Source organism: Bos mutus, chromosome 15, assembly GCF_027580195.1.
Source record: "Bos mutus isolate GX-2022 chromosome 15, NWIPB_WYAK_1.1, whole genome shotgun sequence".
Lineage (NCBI taxonomy): Eukaryota > Metazoa > Chordata > Mammalia > Artiodactyla > Bovidae > Bos > Bos mutus.
Window position 1 is genome coordinate 44,914,549 of NC_091631.1, and position 15,486 is coordinate 44,930,034.

The window sequence follows — 15,486 nt, forward strand, 5'->3', positions numbered from 1 at the left end:
ATGTCCCTTCCAGGTAAGCTCTGGGGTGGCTACGTGGAGGAGGTGTCCTTTGAACTTAGCCTTGAAGAACGGGAAAGACTGTGATGGAAAGAAATGTCACCGATGTGAAAAGGTCACAAAGAGGAGGACTCAGCGGTCCTTTAGCCTAAGCCTCTCCCTGGCAGTCTTGACCCCGCATGGAATGTACTGAAGGGACACATTGCTACATCCCGGCAGCACGTCTCCCTGGAGTATCAATTTTCATTCAAGATTTTTAGAGGAGGTTATCTATTATTGATTCTATTATTTATTATTAATAATAGATTTATTATTAATACTATCTCACTCTTCTGTAGTACCTACCATGTGCTGGGCACTGTTCTAAGTGTTTCACCTGTAATAACTCATTTAATCCTCACAACAGTCTTAGGAAGTAGTTGCTATCATTTAAATTACTTTCCCAGTTTACAGATGTGAGAACTGAGGCCCAGAGAGGTTAGGTAACTTACCCAAGGGCACTTGGAAGTGACAGCAGCCCACTTTTTGATAGGTTGCCTCCCAAACAGAGAAATTAAAAGAGAAATAAAATTTAGAATGTGAAAGTCACTTGATTAATTAAGGTAAAACTCAAGACTCTGTACAGTCAGTCCTCTGTATCCATGGTCCTACATCTAGGAATTAAAACCAACTGCAGGCAAAATTTCAGATGTGAAACCTACAGATCAGGATGGATGACTGCTAGGACATTAAACATCGCAGACTTGGGCATCTGCAGATTTTGGTGCTATTGGGGGTACTGAGGGATGACTGTACCTCAAGCTTTGGGTTTCAGCCTCTCCCCTGTTAGGAGGACTTAAGGACAAATGATTGAGAAACTTGGTTTAGGCCAACCCCAGTCTTCATAAAGGAGAAAGCCAAGACTCAGAGATGGGGGGTGACTAACCTGAGGTCACACAGCAAGGGACTTCACGCTCCACCCCTCTGGGGTGCCCCATGCCCACTCCTGGATCCCATCCCTAGGGCTGACTGCACGGTGGTTAAGAGTCTGGACTCCAGTCCTGCCTCCCTTATCCACCATCAGTGTGACTCTAGGCCTCACTTCCCTCATCTGTAAAATGGGAATAACAGTGTCATCACCTTCTAAGCTATTATACAGAATTGGCTTCTTCTCTAAGTTTACACCCCTGCCCCTCCACATCTGCCACTTGAATGTCAGCTCCATGAGGACAGGGGTTTTGTCCTTTTGTTCTCTTTTGTGTTCCTGATGCCTAGAACAGTGGCTGGCACATGATGGGCCCTCAGTAATATTAGCTGCTGAATGAGTGAATTCACTGCCTCACAGGGCTCTCTTGGAATTTAGTACAAGCAGCGAGCAGAGGGCTTGCTTGCTTAGCATTGCGCCTGGCACGGAGTTAAGTCCTTGCTCAGTTGCAGTTGTTGTTGACATTAATAATGAGTTCTTCCTCCAGTTATCTCATGTCTTCTCACAGCTGCCCAGGGAGGTCTAACAGGAACTCCTGGGGCCACGAGGGGAGGGGTGGTGATGGGGGAGACGCACCAGGTCGGGTGCTGGGCTTTCACACGTTGTTCATCCTTCACAACCTGGAGGCGTTAATTCACTTGCCCACCACATGCCAGCCGTGGCAGGCAGGGACTCCAGACACCTGCTTGTGGATTTGGGTCCTGACCCTGCAGGGCCCTGTGTGTGTGTGTGTGTGTGTGTGCGTGCATGTTTGTGGGGGGGCTATCCACCCAGCAACAATGCACTCTCTCTAGAAATAGGCCCTGGTGGAGACAGGAGAGAGGACAGAGGGGCCCAGCTCTGGAGCAGTTTCCCCTCCATGAGCTGGACTCAAGTCCCCAGCTCCCCCATCTCTGGCCCTCTGGGATTCTGTAAGGGGCAGGACCACGGAAACTGAAGCCTGGCAAATCAGCAAAGCCCAGCTCGTCCAGTACGTCCCACGGAACAGAACTCTGGGACGGCCGTTTCTGTCTGTCCTGCTCTCCGCCATTTTCTCAGCATCTAGAATAGCACCTGGCACATAGAGGGGCCTCAGACATGTTTGCAGGAGTGGGGAGGAGGGAGGGAAAGAGGGAGGAAGAAGGGAAGGCGGGAAGGGAAGAAAGGGAGGGAGGGGGTGGTTCGGTCACCTGCATAAGGCTCTGTAGTTGGGACTGTAACTCCCCCCGTCGCCACCCGCTCAGGCAGAGGTGGTGTGTGCAGAGGGGCGGCCAGCAGGCCGAGATGGGTGGGCCGAGGGGAGGTGGCTCAGGCTTGGAGGAGCAGGGCCCAGTCCTGGGTCGCTGAGACTGCAGATGGAGCCTGGGTGTCTGCCCCGCCCCCGCCCATCTGGATCCCTCTCTGCCGACTTTACCCCCATGGCTCTTTGCAGACCCAGATGTGGTGTCCCTGGAGGCAGCGGACAGACCCAACTTCTTCCTACACGTCACAGCCAACGGGTCTCTGGAGCTGGCTAAGTGGCAGGCCGACGATGCCTTCCGCCACCATGCCTCCTTCTCTCTGCACCGGGGGACGTGGCGGGCGGGCCTGGTGGCCCTGGAGTCCCTGGCGGAGCCCGGGGCCTTCCTTTACGTGTCGGGCCCAGTGCTGGCCCTGCGGCCGTACGAGCACACGGAGGCCTTCCGCTGGGGCACGCTATTCCGCCTTCTGGGTAGGTGTCTACCCTGCCTCACCCTCCCTGCCATCTCCCCACCTCACCCTTCCCATTGCCCCTGAGAGACGATACCTTCACTCTCCTGCTGCAGGGAGGCCACACGGTGCCACCCCTGAGACGGGAGGGGACCTGGCCTCCGTGTTGGTGGCCCAGGGAGCCTTGGGCAGTGCGGCTTGGTGCCCAGCCAGCCTCCCGGGTCTGCCTACTCCTGCAGGCCATTTACATGGTCTAAAAATAGGGCGGCCTTTGTGGAAGCAAGGAGGAAAGTGATCATCCTGGCCACAGCTTGTGTAGCCTGCTGGCTCAGGTTTCCTGCTGATGGGGGCACATGCCTGCCCTGTGAGCTCAAAGATTGCCCACTGGGGCACAGACGAGGAGCCCGCAGACCCCCCGTCCCCACTGAGAGGCCCGGACCCTGGGTGGTGATGGGGCAGCTTCGTGCCCTTTCTAGCCGAGACCAATGGCTTCCAAGGCTTTGCCATACCCCTGCCAGGTGGGTCTGCCCCAAAAGTAGTTGTTCTCTGCCTACACCCTGGAGACAGTGATTATAATGTCCTCACTGCTCCAGGCTGGCCTGTCTGTCTTGTATGTGGACGTGTATGTTTGCGCTTGTGTGGGCACCAGTGCTGTATGAATGGATCCATTTACACGCACATGTGTGTAAAAGCGCCCCCAGTCAGCCTTTCCTTTACCATCCCCTGCCCCTCCCAGCCCAGGGCGAGGCCAGCTCACTCTTACACTCAGTGGTCACCTGTCAAGTCCACCAGGGACCCCACCCAGCATGGATTCATCACCGGCTGTGATGCTAGGACTGTGTCCCTTGCTGGAAGTCACCAGTGCAGAGTGAAAAAAGCCCAGGCTATGAAACCAGACAGCCTTGGGTTTGAATCCTGACCCCTGTCCTTGGCACTTGGAAGAGCCCCAGAACCCCTCTCCCTGTTTCTTCTCCCTGGGACATTTGCCTCAGAAGGTTGTTGTGAGGATTGACTGTCTCCTGGGCTTTGCTCTGGGCCTGGCTCACAGCAGGTGCTCCTCAGATGTAAATTCCCAGTCCTGGTCTCAAGGATCTTGGAAAAGCAGGCTTCTTTACAGCCAGCAGCGGCGCTGGGGACTGAGGAGTCAGAATGGGGCTGCTCCCTCCAGCCTGCTGGGGAGCTTGCCCACACCTCCCAGCTCAGGCCACAGTTTCAGAGACTGGTCACTTGTGCCAATGTGGTCTGGGGTCTTGGAGACAGTGGAGAATCTGTCTGCAGTGCAAGAGACCTGGGTTCAATCCCTGGGTCAGGAAGATCCCCTGGAGAAGGGAATGGCAACCCACTCCAGTATTCTTGCCTGAAGAATCCCATGGACAGAGAAGTCTGTTGGGCTACAGTCCATGGAGTCTCAAAGAGTTGGACACGACTGAGTGACTAACACACCACCTCAAAACCCCCCATGGTCTCCAGACTTTCCATGAAGATCCTTCATTTGTCAAGGCACTAGCTCAAGGCCTTTTTAGAGGAAATTACTTCTGGGAAAGTCTAATATTCCCAGCATCTTCTGTGGTTAGTTTCTTCATCTTTAAAATAGTGCTACCCATGAGGATGAGTGAGTAAATACCTGTGAAATGTTGAGTGTTGTGCTTGCTGTTAAGAGTTGGCTGTTGTTATCATTAGCCACCAAGGTCAGAGGGGGCAATTCTGGCCACCAGGGCCTCAGAGGGGCAGGTGACAGGGCAGCCTCATGGAAAGGTCAGGGGTCCCAGCCTCTTTGGCCGCCTCTCAAAGTCCAGCCCCAACTGCCTGCTCCATAGCCCCACTGCTGAGATTTCAGCCCCCACAAAACCAAGGTCCCAGGGTCCCAACCCAAGGATCCCCTAGACACTGATCTCAACTCTCAAGAATACAGTTTCTCCTTAGGTTGGCTTTTCATTTTATTTTAAAATTTCATTTCAGTCTTCACTTTTTTTTCATGAGTCCATTCATCTCTTCCATGGAGCAGGATGGGCATGGGCTGAGCTGGGATGACCTCTGTGCTCGGGCACCTGGTCAGGAGCTGGTGCCTGGTGTCACTCAGTCTCGGGGCCCTGGGTTTGGTTGCCTTTCCAGATGCCAAGCCCTCAGGGGCTGCCTACCCCACTTGTGAGTGGCACTATGATGCCTGTGCCAGCCCCTGCTTCCAAACCTGCCGGGACCCATGGGCAGCCGGCTGCCGGGATGTGCCCAGGTGAGGGGTCATGGGAGCCAAGGTGCTTACACCAGTGTCTGACATTCATCTGTGTGAATGGGTTTGTATGCCATCTGCGAGTTTAGGCATGAGCTTGTACTGACGTGCGTGTGTTCACATGTACTTATACATATATATATGTTTTGTTTACTGGGTATGGGGATGCGTGTGAACCAGGGTGAACCTGACTGATATGGGCATATGTGAATATGGATTTGTGCATGTGGGCATATAGCTGAGCCTTCTGTGTGTTCATGTGGGTGTAAAGGGTGGCTGTGGGTGCACAGATGTACAGAGCTGTGTGTATGTGCTTGTATATGAGCTGCAAGTATATGGGTGTTGGTGTAGCTGGGTGTGTGTTCATAAGAGTGTGTACACTGATGTTTTGGTAGACGGTGGACATATAAGTGTCTGTGTGAATGTTTTTGAGTCCTGCAGGTGTGGAGAAGAAACATGAAAATGTGCCTAAATGTACACATATGTGAGTGTGGGCACCAGGTGTGCATAACCAGCCCTTGTGCTCCAGACTATTAACTAGCGCCCTGCTCTGTCCTCAGGGTGGAGGGCTGTGTGCCCGCGTGTGCCACCCCCAAGGTCCTGGATGAAGTCACACAGAGATGCGTCCACTTGGAGGACTGTGAGTGGCCTGGACTTCTCACCCCTCCTCCGGTGTCCTCTAAATCCCCCGGTCTCACTGACCAGTCATGCTCAGCAGAGCCCCCTGGTCCCTGGAGAAGCAGAGTCAGCAGAGGGGCCTCTGGAAGGTGATATCCTCTAGAGCGGGCAGGGACTCATCCAGTCCATTACCTGGCTTTTTATAGAGAGAAAATATGAGGCCCATGTGGGGAAGAGGCTGGCTTGGGGTCCTGTGCTGAGAATGTGGCCAGATTCAGACCTGAGGTCACTGGGCTCTGGACTCAGTGTTTGAGGTGTGGGGCAGGGACCTGCTGATGTCTTGAGTCATCTGACACCACGTAACAGAGGCCCTGGGTGGGTCAGCAGCTGCTTATCCCCCTCACCGAGGATGCTAGCCCAGGAGCCCTACGTCACAGCCCTGTCCAGTGATGACCCCTGGACGCAGGAGTCGCCCCATTGGCTGAGCCTCTTCTCTCGTCCGCCCCAGGTGTGGAGCCTGTGGATTTGGTTCCCAGGGAGGCCCTTGGCAACGAGACCCTGCCTCCCGGTCAAGCGCTGCCCACTGCCAGTGACAGGGAGCCGCAGTTTCCACAGGAAGCTCCCGGGGCCTCATCCCACAGGCCAGCGCTCACACCGACTGCCCCACTCACCACAGCCCTGAACCCGCCCACGGCAGCCACGGTGGGGCCAGCGCTGTCTCCAGGCCCCGCCCAGGCCACTCAGCAACAGCTCCTGGGAGTCACAGCCTCTAACCTCCCCGAGCACCCCACAGAGGCCCTGGCCAGCAAAGGAGTGACTGCTGGCCACCCTGCTAGCTCCGGGGCCCCAGAGCCCTCATCCCTCCCCGTTTCACAGCACGTGCCCACATCTGGCATGGGGTCAGGTGCCATGGAGACGACCAGGGTGACCGTGATCCTGGCCGAGAGCCCCAACATCACAGTCTCCTCTCTGTCACCCCCCGCTCCTCGCGTCCCCCTCATGACCAAAGCTGTCACTGTCCTAGGCCTTGGCTCCTTGCCTGTTAAGACGACGCCCCTCCAGCCCTTCCCCAGCCTGGAGTTGCCTGCAAGTCCTTCCTCCAGGCCTGTGGCTTCGCCGGCAGTGACCTCCAGGCCCCCCACTTCCTCAGGAGCCCGCGAGGCTTCTCTGACACCTGCAATGACGAAGGTCATGACTGAGACAGGGGTCCCACAGTCCATACAGGCCCAGGGCCCTTCCAGTCCCAGCAGCCCCCCAGCTGAGGCCAGAACAGCTGCAGAACAGATTCCTGCCCATACCCTGGTGACTGAGAGCGTGGAGACCGTGCCTTCCCCAGAGAAGGTCCAACCCGGGCCCGACCAGCCCACAGGCCTGCCAGCAGCCCCACTTCCAAGCCCGCTCCCCATGGCCTCAGCCCGCCCCGCCCAGCACGCCACCACAGCCGCCAGGCCCCCAGCTCAGCCCTCAGGGACTGCAGCTGCCGCCAGTCTGTCTACAGTTGCTCACTCGTTGGGGGCCACACCCTTCACCACTCTGGAGTCCACCCGGCCAGCCCAGCTCCTCTCCGGCCTGCCTCCTGATACCAGCCTGCCCCTGGCCAAGGTGGGGACGTCTGCCCCAGTGGCCACGCCTGGCCCCAAAGGCTCTACCCTAACCCCTCCACTCCAGCAACAGGCCACGTCTCTCGCCGTGGCCACGACTCTGCCTGCTGGGACCCTCAGTCCTGCACCGCCTCTAACCCTGGCTGTCGTGGCCCAGGGTCATCAGCCCGGTCATGCGGTCCCTCAGGCAACAGGCACGGCTCCAGGCCTGCTTCTGGGAGCCACACTGCCAACTCCTGGGGTCGTGGCCGTGGCTGAAGGGGCGGCCTCCACAGTATCTGCTGCCCCACGAAAGAGCACCACGGAGAAGACGGCCATTCTGTCCAAGCAGGTGTCTCTGCCCACCTGGATATCCGGCTCTGCCCAGGGGCGCCTCACGGAGCTCATGCCTGCAGTGGCCCACACTGCTGCTACCTTGGTGACGGGGGCCGAGGGCCCCCGGGCCAGCACGGTGCCCCTGGTGCCCACATCCTACCCGCTGAGCCAAGTCTCGGCCAGGACGGCCTCCCGAGAGAGCCCACTCATTCTGCCCCCGCAGCTGGCTGAGGCCCACGGTACCTCGGCAGGACCTCAGCCCCCAGCGGAGCCGGAGGGAGAGGCCACCACCCAGCAGTCCGGGCGCTCGGCCCCCGCAGTCCAGAGCGTCTCTGCGGGTTCAGCTGAGGCCTTGGCAACCACTGCTGAGGCCAGAACGTCTGCCGCCTGTGTCGTGAGTGGCTTGTCAGGGTCTGCCCCGGTTTGTGGACTCTCTGTGCCTTCCCTCCTTCTGTGCCCCTGGGATTGGACACAATCCTGCTCTCACATCCTCACGCCTGGCTGCAGCTTCTCCTTAGCCAGCTGTCAGACTCTCAGATGACATTTAGCCACCGTCCTGGCCCCTGCCCCAGGCTCCTTGGGCCCCTGATGCCATAGCAGATCCCACATACCCAACCTGGAGTCCAGGGGCCTGTTGGATGGCTTGATGGGACAGCCAGTGTGACAGCATGGTGTGCTGGCGTGTGCGTAGCATGTTTATGTCTGTGTACCCACACGGGACTCTGTGTGAACTCGTTTGTGTTTACATGTACGGGACTCCATGTGAACACTCATCTATCTGCGTGTGTGCTCTTGTGCGTGTGATGTATGTTGTTGCAAGATGGTATATGTCTGTGTGTTTGTAGGAAAAGAGATAAAGTGTGTATGCGTGCATGTTTTGGGTTTCTCTGAGTCTGAACTAGTGGTCCGCACACCTCTGTGCCTAGAGCTCTCTGCAGGGCCAGGCAGTTATGTAGACTCTCCGGCACTCAGTCCCTGACTCCAGTCTCACGCTCAGCCCAGCCCCAGGCCCTCGGTGGCGGCCGGTGTTGGGTGGGTGGAGGGAGGGTGAAGGCACCATTTCCTCATCGTTGTGCCTCAGGGTCCCCCACCCGCCAGAACCTGCAAGGGTAAGGATCTGTGCCCTCACGGCTGGGGGTGGGCCAGAGCAGGGGATGTGAGCGGCAGCAGCCCCAAGGGGGTCACTCAAGCTGTTCCTCCACCCTCTGCCCCAGCCGATCGCCGAGCAGGACTGCGTCCGCCACATTTGCGTGCAGGGCGAGCTGATCCGTGTGAACCAGTCCCAGCACTGTCCCCAGGGCGCCGCACCCCCTCTCTGTGGGGTCCTGGGCCTCGCCGTGAGGGTGGGCGGCGACCGCTGCTGCCCCATCTGGGAGTGCGCCTGTGAGTCGTGGGGTCTTCTGGCACCTCCCGTGTCTCCCTCATACCCTTACCCTAGCCCGACCTCTGCCCCTCACCTGTGTACTCTTGGCTCTCGGGGTAACTTTGACATGAACCCACAGAAGGATCTCTGACCTGGCAGATTTCCTACCCCTGTGACCTTTGATCTCTGTGGGACCCTCCAGCCAGCCCCCAGGGCCTCTGGATCACCCTGGAAAAGGCCTAATGGTCCTGAGTGGCCTTGGCCCTGGGGGAGCATCTGTTTATTCTTCTCGTCTCTCCCCTCCCCAGGCCGGTGCTCAATTTTCCCTGATCTGAGCTTTGTCACCTTTGATGGGAGCCACGTGGCCCTGTTTAAAGAGGCCATCTACGTCCTCAGCCAGAGACCGGAAGAAATGGTCACCGTCCACGTCCTCGACTGCAAAAGTGCCAACCTGGTGACTATCCCCTGCTTCCCTTCCTGCTGGGACCTCGGGACTTGACTAGGTTTGGAGGGGAGATTGAGCAGTGAGTTGGCTTTGTTGAGGGTTATCAGAGGCCCCTGCCCACAGCTCCTCTCAGGCAAGGGCCGGGTAGGTGTCTTAGGGAGCCAGCACTTGCAGAAGGAGTGAGTGGAGCGCCACCTCCTGGCCCTTCCTAGAGCCTGCACCATTCACTGCTCATCCTAGCAGCCCAGGCCCCTGCGAAAGGTACTGAAATGCCAGGAGCTGGCATGCCATCCCTAGGATGTGGTCTGTGGTCGAGGATGCTGGCTGCAGTGAACTACCTCCTGGGATGCTCCCACGAGCCAGGTGGAAGGAGACAGCTTTTTGGGGGGCTTGCAGGAGGTCAGGTGGAACCAGAGCATTCTGTGGGATTCTGTGCACCATCTGTACAGCTGCAGTGGGTGCTCTTAGCACATTGTAGGAGCGCTGGCTTGGGGGAATGGGGAGAGGCCTGGTTCCTCTGGTTCCTTCCTCTGGTTCCCAGGAGGAGGAACCAGGAACACTGGCCTCCGGGTTGATGAGGGCTGGGTTCTCTCTGTAGGGGCACCTGAACTGGCCCCCGTTCTGTCTGGTGATGCTGAATGTGACTCACAAGACCCACGAGGTCACCATTGACCGCTTCAACCGCAAGGTGAGTGCGTCAGGGAGCCGGCCCACAGATCAGGGCAGCAATCAGGCGAGGGGCAGGAGGGGCTTTGAAGCTTATTCATAACTTGGGGTAAAGGTGGGGAGGGATCCTGTAAAAAAGTAGTGCAAATTAGATATACTTGGAGGTGATTTTCATTAGGATGTTTGTGACCACTCTAATGTCAGGGGAGGAAGTGTGCCAGGAGGAATATTGTGACTGAAAAGAAGCTAAATGGCAAGAGACAGTAGCCTTAAATGATTGTGGTTAAAATATTGGATTGGCCAAAAAGTTCATTCAGGTTTTTCTGTAAGATGATGTGACGGAAAGACTCAAACGAACTTTTTGGCCAACCCAATATTTCACTTTTGCAATTTTTACAAAAATAGAAGGCCATGTGAACACACTACTGGGGACTCTTCCAAGAAGGGGACTATCTAAGCAAGGAGCCGTGAATTTAAGCTTGCATCGGCTTCCCATTAAGCCCACCTTTGTCAAGGAGGCCGGTGCCTGACCACAGCCCCCCTCTGTGTGGGGCACCTGCCCCAAGGACCTTTCCTTTGCTCCTCCCAGTGGGAGAGTGAGCTGGGCTTACTCCTTCTCAGGTCCCAGAGTCCCCGCTCTCCCCACCTCTTCCTGAGGTAAGACCTGCAGCCCTCTTACTAGAATCTGCTCATGAACACACTGCTTAGACTTCAGCATAATACTTGCTGGGTTTTGTCCCACATGCTTCAGGGTCGTGGAGCCCACGGCACTGTCTGTACAGCTCAGAAGGCTTGGGATAAGAGAGAGCCAGGGAATTGCCCAAGGTTAATGTTTTCTGACTGCTGGGCTGGGACTCCCTCTGTTCAGCACAGTAGTTTATGCACTGGATAATTTGCCAAGTGATTAATAAAACAGTGATACTTGGGTGAGAGGGTATAAAGTCATTATAAATATTTTAAAATCCTAATCTTTTCATCTCCCATTTCTACAGAGTAAAACTGAGAATCCATAATACATACAAATTTAACCTTGTCTGTATGTAGCAGGGGTTGTAGCTTTGAGTTTAAAGTGTTGCATATTTAACAAACATGCATTGAGCCCCCAATTTATGTCAGGCCTCAAGGCAGGTGCTGGGGATTCAAAGGTGAGTGACTAGACACAGTTTCTGCCTTTAAGAAGCTCACAGTCCACTGAAAGTCATGATGAAGAAACAAATCTGTCTTAAAGGCCAGCACAGATCTGGGAAGACCTCAGAGAAGGAATACCCAACCTAGGGGCTGGAGATTTAGGGAAAATCTCCCAGAATAAAAGGACTTCCCCCATGGCTCAGTGTTTGTAAAGAATCTGCCTGCCACGAAGGAGACATAGGAGATGCGGGTTTGATCCCTGGGTCAAGAAGATTCCCTGGAGGAGGAAATGGCAACCCACTCCAGTATTCTTGCCTGGGAAAAAAAATCCCATGAACAGAGGAGCCTGGCGGGCTACAGTCCATGGGACCACAAAGAGTCAGACACGACTGAGCAGCTAAACATATGAGCTTGTCCCAGAAGAAATGACCTGAGCAGAATCAGGAAAGAAGAGAGTGATTGGATGGGCTCAGGATTTGTGCGTATTTGGGTGTATATAGAAATTGCAAGCCTCTGGCTATTTGCATTTGTTTCATTGTTTTGTGCTCATAAAAATGATTTCAGAATTTTTCTGTGCCGCCTTAGACTGTGTCTTGCCTGCATGTACCTGAAACAGAGCCTGTCACAGAGCAGATTTTTAATAACTGCTAGTTGGATAGATGGGTGGAGGGATGATTGAACAGGCAGACAAGCTGTGCTCACGTTGAACACCCGCCTCCTCGCAAGGTGTCTGTGGACTCTCAGCCTGTGTGGCCCCCTGTGAGCTGGCACGGGTTCAGAATTGAGGATACAGGCCACATGTACGTGATCCGGACGCCGTCACACATCCAGATCCAGTGGCTCCACAGCTCGGGACTCATGATCCTGGAGGCCAGCAGAGCCAGCGAGGCCCAGGGCCGTGGCCTGTGTGGTGAGAGGGGACCCAGCTAGGGGAGGGAGATGACTCCTTGGTCCACCTCTGTCCCCAGACACCAGTTCCCCTGGAACAGGGAAAGCTGGGACAGAGTGCCGTGCCAGAGGTGGGACCAGCGGAGCCACTGGAGCAGAGACCTAATGTCTTGTGTCCTGGGGCTGAAGTTGCCAGCTGGGAGATGGTGCAGGGCTCTGGCCTCGGCCAGTTGTCGCTTCAGCCGAGATGGTCTGTCAGCTTCCCTTGATAGCCTCCTAATACCAGATAATCCCCCTGTCTGCGTATGCCTGGGCACTTCACAAAGCACTTCCACACTGATCTCACTTATTCCAGGTTATCCACACAATAGCCCTGAAGGATCTCCATTGAACTAAGGAAGAAAAGGGACTCAGAGAAGCTCAGTGGCTTGCCTAAGATCACACAGCAGAGCTGCCACAACACAGAACTTGTGCTCTTCAGACCATAGCATGACTACAGAGAGCTTTCCCTAAGAGTCTGGATGGATTTTGATAAGAAAAAGGGGTACAGGAGTCTGAGCATGAGCTGCTGCTTCTTGCAGATACAGAAGGACCCCCATGAGACACTCCATGACAGACTGCCATGGTTATAATGATGGATGACACAGGAATACTTAAACACACATACTTGCATGCCCTCCGTCAGTAAATCTGCACCCATTTTATTCATTCACACTCTGTCGAAATGCCTTCTACATATGCACTAACACGTGTCAGTCTGCACCCTGCTCACTCTCTCCTTTGTGCGCCACATATGTACCGAGTATCAGCCACTAGGGAGTAGGCAAAACAGGCAAAATGTGTCCTATGAAGCTTCCATTCCTACTGATACAACCATCTCTTCTTACACACACACACACACACACACAGGCACACACCTTTCCACCGCCATCAGCACCTCCTCTGCCATCCTTTCTCACCATTTCTTCCTTCCACTGTTTATGACTGGTGAAGGGTGCTGTGGTCAACCTCTGGTGGGTCAGCTACTCCCTATGATGCCTTTTTGACACCCTTCCATCACTCAATGCCAAGACACCAAAAATCTGACCATTGGGACTGTTGATAAAAATCTGAGGATTTTGTGTTAAATTATGCTTTATATTCATGAAATTAGTGGCTAGAGGTATCAGAGCAGAAGTCAGCTAATTTATCTCTATTTTATCCAAACTAACACTTGGTGTCTTGGGCACCTGCTAGACAACTTGGGGAAATATTGAGAGAGTGAGACTATAAAGGAAAATGAATCTTTGTACTCAGAAAGCAAGACAGACCTGCAAACTGAACCTGTCACACAAAATTGGGAAGGTCAGGGACCATGCATCTGAAGGGCATGTGAAGGAAGGACTTAAGAGAACATGTTTCAGACAGAAGACAAGGGCAGGGAAGTGTGTGTTCGGAGCCTAGATTGTGAGAGATGAAGGCAATGGCACCCCACTCCAGTACTCTTGCCTGGAAAATCCCATGGACGGAGGAGCCTGATAGGCTGCAGTCCATGGGGTGGCTAAGAGTCAGACACAACTGAGCGACTTCACTTTTCACTTCACTTCACTTCAGAAGCTGTGTCAGATGAACTTGAGTCCCATCTCAGTGCCTTAACACAATAGAGGTTTATTTCTTGCACACGTAAATTCCTAAATGGAGATTCCTTCCATCCCGTGGCCCTGCCATTTTCAACGCAAGCTTCCAACTGCACAGTAGGGCAAAGAATTGGGCAAATTTTACGTGTCCAGCCTGGAAGTGGCACCCATCACCTTCACTCACATTCCATTGGTGGGGGACTCATCACGTGGTCTCGATAGCCACAAGAGAGTCTGGGAGAAGTAGGCTAGCGGACCTTCCAGGAGGAAGAGGAGACAGGTGCTATAATTAGCTAGCAATCTCTACTAAAGCAGATTTTTTGGAGTAACTTTTAAATTTGATATAACGTTAAACTTAGAAGTTGCAAAACTAGTATAAGAAACTCTCATGTACTTTTTACCCAGATTTACCAAGTGTTCACATTCTGTCCATTTGCTTCTCTTTCGTTCTCTCTCCTTGTATCTGTGTGTGTGTGTGTGTGTGTGTGTATACATGTGTATATGTAACTATTCATTTATATATGTATATATGCATTTTATCTATTCAGTTCTCTATGCATATGCTGTTTATATAAATGTGTTTTTTCTGAACCATTTGAAAATAAGTTTGAGACAGGGATCCCTTTATCCCTATGTACTTTGATGTGTAGTTCCTAAACAAAGACAGTTTCTTCCACAGGGAGTTGCTTGGCCTCTCTGTGTTGTATTTCTCTCGTCTATAAAATGGGGATAGCAGTAATATCAGCCTCAAAGAGTTATTGCGAGGAATGTTCAGTATGACAGCTGGGGAGCTGGGAGTGGTAGAGATTACTGTGGCCACAGGGGTAATTCTGCCCCTTTCAGGTATCTGTGATGGAGATGTGGCCAATGACCTCACCCTGAAGGATGGTTCTGTGGTGGGTGAGGCCGAAGATCCGGCTCCCTTTCTGGACAGCTGGCAGGTGCCCAGCTCTCTGACCTCAGTTGGCCAGACCCGCTTCCGTCCAGACAGCTGTGCCACGGCCGACTGCTCGCCCTGCCTTCGCATGGTGTCCAACCGCACGTTCGGTGCCTGCCACCGCTTTGTAGGTGTCACTGGGCTCCAGCAGGGGGGACCTCCTGGGCTGAGAACGGCAGCTCCTCTGCTCCTGTGTGCAGAAGGCGAACTCCCCAGAGGTGTTGATCTTGGGATGGGTCGGGCTGGGAGGAGCTGAGCCCTGGCATGTGGGGGGCCAGAGTAGCAGCACCATCTGATGCACGGCCCAGGTCCCCCCGGAGTCGTTCTGTGACCTGTGGATCCGGGACACCAAATACGTGCAGCAGCCCTGTGTGGCACTGACCGTGTACGTGGCCATGTGCCACAAGTTCCACGTGTGCATCGAGTGGCGGCGCTCCGACTACTGCCGTGAGTTGTCGGGGAGGGGAGAGGGGAGGGAGGCGGCGGAACCCCAGGGTCTCCTCCATGCCTTCTGTTGCTCTCACCCCTCACCCTTGTTAGAGTGGGAGGAAGGCTCACAGGCCTGAGTCCGGGTCTGGGCTTTCCCAGGTTCAATTATTCATTCATTCACTAATGAATATCAATTAATACATTTACAAATATTTTCTAAATAAATCTATAAACTACTAACAAATTTAAAATTTTACCTTTATTATAATTTATATGAACACATCAAATAAATATTATTAGTTTATTATTTAGTTTCTTTGTTTCCTTGCCTCATCTGTTAAATGGGGGCAGTCCCTTGAGTATTGTTTTGAAGTTGACATGAGATAATGTGTACAAAGTGCTTCACACAGGCCCATCACGTGTTTCCATCTAGTAAACATTAGCCCTTCTCTCTTAGTTTTTGGTCGTCTTTCTCTTTCGATCTTTCCTCTCCTTCGTTGAGGATGGATGTGAGAGCCATTCCTCCCCATCCCCCATTAGGTTTGCACTGGTCGGGTAGGTGGGGTGGACCAGCCTAGAGTAGTTTGATTTGTAAATGTGAACACATCCAGAAAGGTTGGAGAC

The 15,486-nt window shown here is 54.0% G+C and overlaps 1 protein-coding gene across 1 annotated transcript in view; it reads left to right on the forward strand.

Moving 5' to 3' along the window:
- Positions 1-15,486, forward strand: part of OTOG (otogelin) — an 85,749-nt gene that overhangs the window by 51,385 nt on the left and 18,878 nt on the right. Inside the window, 10 exon segments of the mRNA XM_070384044.1 lie at positions 2,373-2,651; positions 4,742-4,859; positions 5,417-5,496; positions 5,983-7,784; positions 8,605-8,773; positions 9,062-9,207; positions 9,797-9,886; positions 11,719-11,902; positions 14,340-14,560; positions 14,742-14,880. Coding sequence (XP_070240145.1) covers positions 2,373-2,651; positions 4,742-4,859; positions 5,417-5,496; positions 5,983-7,784; positions 8,605-8,773; positions 9,062-9,207; positions 9,797-9,886; positions 11,719-11,902; positions 14,340-14,560; positions 14,742-14,880 — 3,228 coding nt within the window.